We start from the raw sequence: 10569 nt of genomic DNA, 5'->3' as shown, positions 1-10569 counted from the left end.
CTGGCTACGGATAATATTTATACAACTTTTCCATTTGTTGATGTATGAAAAATCTTGGTAAAAGAATAGCTTCCACCCACGTTTACCACAGCTGTAATCATTTTATTCATCTAAAAGACACCAAAAACTATTTTCTGCGTTTCTTATCCCCTGGAAAAGAAAAAATCCGTTCTCTATTCAAGTGTTTAGTTAGCTCCTTATAAACAATAAAAGATATCTGAATACTTTTTGCTCTTCCTGTGTACACTGTGTTAATTTTTTAACTTTTTTATTGGTGCAGCTTTCAATGAGAGTTTACAGTACCTGAAGTGGTGTATATAATTACAATGTGCTTTCTGTTTTTTTTAATATAAATTTGTTAAATGTAACTTTCTCAGTGCAAATCTATGATTTTATTACATCTGGCTGGAAGATAATATCCATAAAAGAATTAAAAATATGGTAAGGTGCCAATATTATGCCAAGCTTATATCAGAATATTAGTAAATTTAAGACACCCTTACAACATGGGATTTTTCATGCTTTTCACAGAATCACAGAATGTTAGGGGTTGGAAGGGACCTTTGAAGATCATCTAGTCCAACCTTCATCCCAGCACACCTAACCACTACACCATAGCCTCAAGTGCTAGATCTACTTTTTTTTTAAACACCTCCAGGGTTGGTGACTCCACCACCTCCCTGGGCAGCCTGTTCCAGTGCCTCACCACTCGCTCAGTAAAGAACTTCCCCCGAATATCCAATCTAAACTTACCCTGACGCAACTTGAGGCCATTTCCCCTTGTCCTGTCATTAGCAATTAGAGAGAAGAGACCAGCACCAGCACCAGCCTCACTACAGTCTCCTTTTAGTAGTTGTTGAATCTAAAAGGTTTTGATTTTTTTCCTGCTATGTAGCAAGATATTAATATCTATTAGTAGGAGCGTATAAACCAAATACTCATAAATCTATCAAAGCAGCATGTGTCCCTATACAATATGTTAAGTGTCTAACAGTGACAGTATGGTTGAAGACCTAACTTAACCCTGATACTGTGCATGGTATTACAAAGGTATAGAATTATTCACAGATTAATGCTCACGTAAAAAATTATATAGTTTATTTTGCAGCGTGAGGCTGAGATTTTGAAAACTACTAAGTGCACCTGTTCAATAAAGATTTACGTATGTTTAGTCTGCAGCAATATGTGAAAGTCAAGGTTCTTTTGAGGTGTCTCAGGTTGTACATCCCAATAGAGGTGCTGACTGATGTAAATTCAAATCAGTTTATTTAATTACCTCATTTAAAATTTGTTTACTATGGCGAGAAGGCGTGTTAGAATATGTATGCGTAAAGCTAAACCCGCTCTACTTGAGTACTCAAAAATGTTTTGTCTTAATAGGATCTCGCTGGAAGTCCATGTCAAATCAAGAGAAGCAACCTTATTATGAAGAACAGGCACGACTAAGTAAAATCCACCTAGAAAAGTATCCTAATTACAAATACAAACCTCGACCAAAACGTACGTGCATTGTTGACGGAAAGAAATTGCGTATTGGTGAATACAAACAATTGATGAGGTCTCGAAGACAGGAGATGAGGCAGTTTTTTACCGTAGGGTGAGTACTATTGTTGTAATTGTTTTCAAAGACAGAGCATGCTGTTCAAAAACAAATAGACTTATCTGTTTAAGTCACTGACTAACGTCATTTAGAAGGTAAGAATTTGAACTTGTAAAACCTTTTAAAAAATTTAAGATACCATGCAATATGGAGCTATCAGCTTGACGCTGAATGCTGATTATGGAATTCTTTAAAGTCAAAAGAAGTTGTCTCCCATTAGGCTGAAAGGTTTGAATCATGTCTTTTGTGAGTTGTTAGTAAGATAATCCATTCTGTGTTAGTAACGGCTCCAGGATCATTTCCTAAATTAAGATGAGAACAAAGAGAAAAACACAAAAGATCATTCCCATGTGGAACAAGGAGTCAGAAGAGGGGGAGAAGGAAAAGGGACAGGAGAAACACCAGTTACACTAGGAACACACAAGAATGAATGATATCATAGCATGAGGCTATTAGGACTTTTGTTACACATAGAACCATGGAAAAAATAATTTACAAGAATAAACGTTTTAGAATGAGTCTTTCAAGTAGTGCATAGAGAGACTGGGCACATCTACAACTCAGAATATATTGCTCAAAAAGATTCTGTCACAGTTTTAAAAACACTGTGTGTTTTTTTATGGTTATTTCCTCTAGTCTTCAGCAAAGAAAGCAGCACTATGAAAAATCTACAGACTAAAGATAACAAAAGTCCAGTGAAACAACTGCACCGTTACTGATTTTTCTCTCCTGTGTTTTTTATGAATTAATCTGTGATGCTCAGTGCTCTAACACAATGTTTCTGGTGGTTTACAAAGAGCCTAAAAGCTATCTCCAGTGCCAGCCTTTCCAAATTCACAATGTTCTGCTTATTTCTCTAATCACAATAGTCTCCTTTTGTTGGGTACTTCACTACCAGATAATTGACCTTGACGTCGATTATGTGCCCTCATTTTTGGCTTGGGATGCAGAACTCCTGTTGCAGTCAATTATTTTTGTGGTACAGCCTGCAACAATGTGGGCTCTTTCTTCATTGAGTAAATAGAAGTGGGTTTGATATCTTGAAATAGCCTTCCAGTCTATAGTTTTGACATTGTTTTTCATTACTCACTCTAAGGGAAATTGTTTACTAACAGGTTTCCATCAAAATTGTACATAGAACTTTAAATAGAAATCTGGATTTATACAGCACATCACAAATTTTATTCAGATTGAGAGAATGAAACTCTAGCTTATGTCTTCCAAAGCAGATTGACAGACCAAATCACATCTAGACAAGAAATGCCAAAACAGCAGCCTGGACAATTTTAGAATTGTTCGCTAATTCAAAACAGTATTAAGCAGTAGCATTTTACACATTAGAAGTGGTGACTAAATATGGTGGATGGGTTTAAGAAACTTCTAAAATTGCCTACTTCAAGAGTGATATTGTGATTTTTTTTTTTGTTTAAACAAAAAGACAGAGAAAACTATTCAAAATTCAACTGTTGGTGCAGTCTAAATGTAACATCTTTCTCATATATTAAGCAGTATGATCACAAAGACCATGAGAATGTCGCCATTTTTTTTGTAAGGGTTGGTTCTAATTCATATTTATGCTAAGTCTACTTGACCGTGCTCTATCCACATTGAAGGAGTTTTAAAGTAAGAGTAATTTATCTTTGTGTACTCATATAATGACTCTACTGGAAGCAATGAGTTTTAGTGATGAGAAAGTGGGTATGAAGTCTAATGGATACATTCAATAAAGGTCAAATGACATCCATGTTGCAGTTCAGTATGAATATAAATTTTGATACTGAGGAAACAGAGGTTGTGATTTAAAAAAAATATTTCATGCATTTCTATGGTTTTCCACTGTTGCCCCCAAATCCCTTTCTTCCTAAAGAATAAAATTAAAACGGACCACTTGGAAAATACCAAGCACGAAAGGTGAAGAACACAGACTGTGGCAGCTTTTTCAAACAGAAACATAAAACGTGGCATAGGATAAACCTGCTCTGTGTACAACTAAAACATTACCCACTGCAAACACAGGAGTTTTACAGTGCTTGAACTTTTTAGATGCAAGAAGCTCATACTGCTTACTTCAATGAGCTGCACTCTCTGATAAACATCGGTAAGATGTGCAAGAGTTGTTTAGGGAATCTCAGTATATTAAGTAGCCAAGCCTTACAATAAAACAGAGAAACAGGCTAATGAATAACCAGATTCTGTTCTGATTTTTGAGGAATAGCTTTGAAAGATTTCTTGGAATAAATTGGGCATGAAATTCATGTTTTAAGGTAAATGTTTTCTATGTGATAGACCAGCACAAAAATTTGAAAGAACAGAGTGAAACTTAAAATGTGCGTAGGCCTTCTATTGCATCCCTACATGAATGAATTCTGCTCCAAATGAGGCAGATAATGTACAGAAATAATTCATGTCTAATGCAAAGTATATTAAAATTTTGCTGCTTTTAATCTAGTGGAAACTGAATCTGAAGCCAGCTATGTCTTAAAATAATTGAGTTATTTTTAATAACAATTATTAACGAGAAGTTGTGAATGATAACTTCAGCATAAGTTAATCCGTGGACAGACTTCAAGTGATTTACAATTTATCTGCAATAGCACTTTTTTTTGTAATGCGTAAATAAATGTGAACTAAAAAATGGATCATATCAAACCTGTAAATTCAGACGTTTTAAGTTAAAAGTCTGTCTCTTGTTGCCCTGTCTTACAAAAATAATTCAATTCTCGGCATTTTTACAGTCTAACACACTCTAAATACAAGTATAGGATACATACATTTCTCTGCCAAATGATGTAAGCCGTAACTTTTGTGTGTGTGTGTTTTACCAGTGTAAGATGTTTAGAATAAAGCCTTTATAGTGTTTATAACTACTGTACACACATAGTCTGAATGTTACTAAACTACGGTTTTGAATAAGGCTGTAATATTATACTCCTGTAGCTCGAACTTAAAGTAAGTACACAATGGGTGCTTTTGTGAGATTTACTGTTATTTCATTCCTTATGGGAATGCAAGTTTCAGGGGTGTGTAGCATATAAGCATTTTCCTTAATGCAATCGATTTTGCTTCAGTCATTTAAAGAGCTGTCAGAAAATAGTTGGGAAGGGATCAGAAAACAATGGTAATTTGCCAATTCAAATGTTTAGCTAGTTTTGCAAAAGTCAAAAGTGGAACATTTTCCAGGAAAATCCTAAGAATATTAATGCTACAGACTTGCGAGCAGGTCAATTGATTTAAGAATTTTCACGTTACCTCTTTTTTTATATTTACCTGTCTATCTTGGGCTAAATTTTTTGCCCCAGATGGGTCAGACGTGCTAGCACTGCTGGCAGAGCAAAGAGGCAAGAGTCCTGTAGTAACTGGCCCTCTAAGGATTTCTTTGGTAAAGAGAAGGTGGAGACAGGAGTAGCCATATGTCACCGTTCTTCACATATCTGAAGAGACAGGAGGATTAGTGTTGGTTTCTGGATATCTTATCTTATCTTATCTTTGCTTTAACCACATACAACTGAGCTGAAATGTAACTTCAAGATCCTGTGATAGGTAAAAACTCTAGCTAGATTTTTTTACGACATTAAATCCCATATGTTTAATCCTTATTAAACATGTGGAATTTAATGTCGTAAAAAAATACCATTAACATGAATGCCTTACAGAACTACAAATAAAAGAACACATAATGACCAGAGTCATAGGTTAGAAACTCCAACTCTTTCTTTCAGGGAGAGTGGTTAGAATTTAAATAAATGTTCCAGTGTCTTCCCCCTCCCCATCTTTTAAAATTCAGTTACTTAGAAAATGGTAACGCTCATCTCCAGTAACATATGCCATCCATATAGTTTGTGATATCTTAAAATAAGACTTTCTGGGGTATAATGAAGCAACCTGAGCAGAATTTATAGTGACAACCTGATCAGTTGTAAATAACAACAGGGTTCAAGGGAGAGGTGGGTGTCCAGTTACTGGGAGTGTGTGGGTACCCCTGTTTAAATACTAGCAAATTTTTGCTAGCAAGTGAGTAGCATTTTGAGACACTTCTCGTTTAGGGGGTACAGTTACTCATGTTTATAGTTCCATAGTGAGATATAGGTCATTTAAAGCTCACAGTTGTTACCCACCCAGCAGCAGGCATGCACACCAAGTCTGATTTTTGTTTAAAATGTAGAAAAGAACTGCATCAACGAATGACAAACTCAGTAAGCCTTTAACTTTCCTGTTACACCGATCAAGTTCTTTACCAGTTAGATTCATTCTATAGTTTGCTGTGCATTTGGTGCATTCTCAGGTAATTTGCATTCTCTGTAATTTCTGCTTCATTATGCTCCTTTTTCTCTTTATACTTTCCCTGTTCCCTTTATACTTGGAAATGGGTGGTACTTGGACAAATATACCCTGTCCTACTGAAATATGTATATGCGAAAGAGTTTTGCTGACTTGATAAGCATTTGAAAGAATATTTAAATTTCTTAACTTAGTCTATCCTTTAGGGCTAATCACTGACAACCATCTTTTATCAGGACAGCTCACATCCTTGTCCTAAACAGATATTTTTTTCCTTCTTGCTGCTTATAAAAAGACCATTTGCTTCTAAAAATGCCAACTTTTTGGTGGGGCGAGGTAGGGGTAGGTATTAGGGTTCTGACCCCTGGTATCATCTATAACACAAGAGCAGCTTGTACTCAATCATTCTCTAAGTATATTCTACAACTCTTAGTGAAAGAGTTGTAAAAACAACTTTTCTTAGAACAACTTTTGGCATTAATATTGTGGTGTTCTTTGATGAACAGTTGGGGATGCTTTGTTCTGTGAATTTATTTATACTAAGGAGTATCAGGAAAAGATTAGTACCAGCCGTTGTTAGATGGGCAGATTAGAGAGAATTAAGTGCGTATGGCCTGGTGACAACTGTGTAGAATTTTGCTGTGGCAATGTGTTGGTTTCTTTGACCTTTGCTTTGGGGAAACAGTCATTAATGTGAACATTTTCTGTATCTGAAAGTTTTGGAGGAGATACATGTGGGTTTTTAACAGTAATTGTTTATACTCCCAACAACATGGAATGCGAAACCAGAAATGTTCCCATGTGAGGTAGGTGTTCAATTTTATGGATAAAGTATTGAAAGATGTTTGCAGAAAATCATTTGCAAGCAAATACATTGGCTGAAAATTGTTTTCATAGAACATTTATCAGACCATTTAAAAAGTGAAAATTTAGTGAAAAATCCCTAGCTGTTTGTAAATCATCTGCAAATCATCATTTGCAAACAGGAGTACTATGACTGTGTCAAATGAATTACTGCAATGTTTTTGCTCACTGCTAGCCAGGTGTACCATACTTACACAACAAATGTTTGAATTTCTCAGGCCATGCAGAGGCTTTGAGCGTCGGGCTAGCAGTACGAGCAATGACGGTACTACATGCTATTTTAATATTATCTTACACAGAGTGTTCCTGATTTTACTGTCTGTATTGGTTCCCAAACTTGAAGGACTTTGGTTTCCCAGTAACTCTGTAGTGCAATATTTCTCAAAATTAGTTTGATCAATGAACAATAAACATGAAACTTGTAGGATCTTGTGAATAAGCTTTACATTGTTTTGAGTATTGATTTAGCCAGTGATTAAGGATTTGTGAGAGACTGATTTATGGAATGTCCTTTTGAATTTTAGCATAGAATGACACAGTAGGCAAGAAATACAGAATCATTAGACTGTTTAAAAACATCTGACATGCTAAAATTATATAATAGTTCTCTAATACTTGGTCAATGCTGCTTTAAAGAAGGTTGGGAATTCATTGAAATATATGATTCTTTAAAGAGATTATGCAAATAGACATGTGTGTTCAATAACTAGTTAATACTAAAGCAGCATCTTCCAGGGCACTTAGATATTTCTCGTACTGGAGTATATTCATACAGTGTTATGTCTAAATATGATAGAGATGCTCTTCCTTCAGATAAGTTACAGCCCTTCTTTTTTCCTTAGCTTTACTAAAGATAATGATCCAGAAATAATATGAGGATATTTTTATGAGTATTCTAATACAGAAAGTATGTTATTAGTTAATTTACCCAAATGTAAGAAGTAAATTTTAACTAATTTGTAGCCAATAAGGACTCGACCATGGAATGGGTTGAGCAACCTGACCTTTACTTAGCAAAGCATTTGAATATACATACATCACTGTAAGAAGAGACATTGCATCACTCAGTACAACTGTGTACATGCTTACAGTAAAGCTTATGCTGAATTTCTTGGCTGGCAGTGATATAAGCTTATTTCAGTTGAAGTGTGGTATTGCTTCAGTATGCTTAAAATTGCACATACATGAAAAAGGCAACATTACATAGTGCAGAGTTAGATATCAGAAGGTAAAATGTGTCAAAAGGAGAGGTAGTGCGCCCTTAATCAAGTCTTCCCATGTATATGTATTGTCAAAATAAATCAGATCTGACACTGGGTTCTCAGGAGGAAGTCTTAATTTCTGTAGACTGTCCATTGCCACAGTAAAAAGAACATCTGTTCTTTTATAAAAAAAATTACTTTGCTTCAAAAACTCAGTCTTACGCATTACATCCTGAGGAACAAAAGGCATTCTGATCATGGATTTAAATAAAAATCAGAAGCCAACAAGAAAATATCAGAAGTATTTGTAAGTGACGTAGGGGTCTACCTAACACTTAAATAGTAAGTTATATACTTAGAGTTAGGCAACGTTACTTAGTCACTTGTCTGCCTTTTTAGGTACTTACAGGTAATCTTAAGATCCCCTCTTTAACAGAAGCTCTTGTCAGGAGTCTGGAGGATTTATATTTTGGATACGGGATGTCTACAAGAGTAGTTAGACATCAGACAGGAGCCTGAAGCCTTTTGATTATCTCTGTGCAAGTTCTAGTTTGCAGTATGGTTTAAACAAACACATTAAATACATAAAAGAATCTCTGGTAGTTACTAAATAGTTCGCTCTCCAGTTGTCTTTGGGGAGAACTAAGATGAACCAATACCCTACAGGACCAGACTGTGGACCCCCGAGGAATGCATGCAGCCTTTCTAGGAAACCACCGCTTTCCTTTCATTGGGACTTGCAGGAGATCTTCCCTCCTCTGAGCACAGGGAATCACCTTCCCCTCTTGTTTCTCCTTCCAGACAACAGCCTCAAATTCCAATCACCACGGGAACGGGGGTTGTCTATCCTGGTGCTATTACCATGGCGACTACCACGCCATCACCTCAGATGACATCAGATTGCTCGAGCACCTCTGCGAGCCCGGAGCCCAGCATCCCCGTCATCCAGAGCACTTACGGAATGAAGACGGACAGCGGAAGCCTTGCTGGAAATGAAATGATAAATGGAGAGGATGAAATAGAAATGTACGAGGACTATGAGGATGATCCCAAATCAGACTATAGCAGTGAAAATGAAGCCCATGAGGCAGTCAGTGCCAACTGAGGAGTGTTCACAGAGTTAAAGTACTCAGACTCTTTTGGGTTTTTTTGGGGTTTTTTTTTGAGCAAAAGTTCTTAAAGAGCCTGCATGCATGTGTGGCTCCTACAGTTACATCAGCAGAATGGTCTTAAATGTTTCTTAACGTGTGAGACAGATTGTTTCCCTGATTTTTCATGAACTTGGGTTTTTTGTTTTGTTTTGTTTTTTAATTTAGATGAAGACATATATTAAATATCAGACATCAGGACTTGAAAACTTATATGAATCAATAGCTGTCTTACAAGTCTTACCTTTCGTCTTTTTCCGTTTGGATGCTGATAAAGGTTTAAGTTACTGTTTTAGATGGGGGTTATACATTCTCACTCAGGTATGCTGTGCCAGCCTACAGGTTGTGAATGTGTTTTTATTCTGGATTATTTTAGAAAACAAAACCCACAGATTTCGTATTGTGACAGAATAAGTCCACAAGTGTGCACATCTGTGCATCATAGCTCGTCTTTAAAAAATAGTCTCTGAATTCCATTTTTTTCCATATGTGTAGCTGAACTTCTGATGTGCCAAACTTTTCATAACTCTTGAATCTTAACATTTAAAAAACAAAAAGTCTTAAAGGAGACACTGTAAAGTCTTAGACAATCCTTTGGCATCTAAAAAAAAGTATATATAAAACTTAATTTTTTCCAGAATATGGTAAAGTACTCAGGAATCTGGAGACAGGATATTCTTAAGTAGTGAACATGGTTGCCATAGTGCATGTGCCCAATTGCTTTTGCCTCTTGATGTGCCATTAGTGTGAAATTTTAAGTAAGCACAAAAGAGCGATCACCAGCTATGGACAGGCCTGTCTTAGCAGTGTGAGGCCACCTCTGATTACATTCTCTACCCCTTTTCTTTTAACCCTTGCATTCAGTCTTAACACATTTTCTCTTAAATAATTTATTCATTCCAGAATGTCAAGGGTCCAAATACTTAATATTTATTTTTAAAAGTACTGTTGGTGGCATTACACTTAAAATTCCTTATTGATACTTTAAAGAGCCCTTCTTTCTCTTCCCCTAAATCACACAGGCATATGAAAATAAAAGTGCACCTGCTACTAAAATGAATATGACATTTATGAATGAGAAATTCAGTTATTCCTGTAACACTGTATGTTCCAGGAGCACTTGGAAACACTCTATGTAATGCAAAATAAAGTGAGTACTTTTATACATACAGTACAAAGATACCCCCCCCCAAAAAAAGTTTATATTTACAAACCTCTATAGTTAGCAAAGACAGATGTAAAATTCCAATTGCATGTAGGGTCCACCATGATGAATTTTTAGGGCCTGTGGAATCCTGCAGTGAATCATGTTCCTGGTGTCCCCTGAAGGAACTCTTTGCTATGTGAAGCATTTATGCAGTGATTTATGTGTGAGACTCGTAGTGGTGGAGGGAAGGCCACACAAATATCTGACTTGCAAAGCTGGGAAAATGGCGCATCAAAAAATTTATTGAATATTAGTCATGTGGGAATATGA

At 36.0% G+C, this 10569-nt stretch overlaps 1 protein-coding gene across 1 annotated transcript in view; it reads left to right on the top strand.

Moving 5' to 3' along the window:
* The window catches only part of SOX6 (SRY (sex determining region Y)-box 6), a gene marked incomplete at its 5' end in the record, with an annotated part of 90113 nt that extends 81064 nt beyond the window's left edge, over window positions 1-9049 (top strand). Inside the window, 2 exons of the mRNA XM_009878764.1 lie at window positions 1381-1597; window positions 8746-9049. Coding sequence (XP_009877066.1) covers window positions 1381-1597; window positions 8746-9049 — 521 coding nt within the window. The remainder of the gene's footprint in view (window positions 1-1380; window positions 1598-8745) is intronic.
* Window positions 9050-10569: the final 1520 nt, after the last annotated feature.

The sequence above is a fragment of the Apaloderma vittatum genome, unplaced genomic scaffold (assembly GCF_000703405.1).
Source record: "Apaloderma vittatum isolate BGI_N311 unplaced genomic scaffold, ASM70340v1 scaffold43531, whole genome shotgun sequence".
Lineage (NCBI taxonomy): Eukaryota > Metazoa > Chordata > Aves > Trogoniformes > Trogonidae > Apaloderma > Apaloderma vittatum.
The sequence above is the reverse complement of the archived record's forward strand: the minus strand, read 5'-3'. Positions and strand labels throughout refer to the sequence as shown.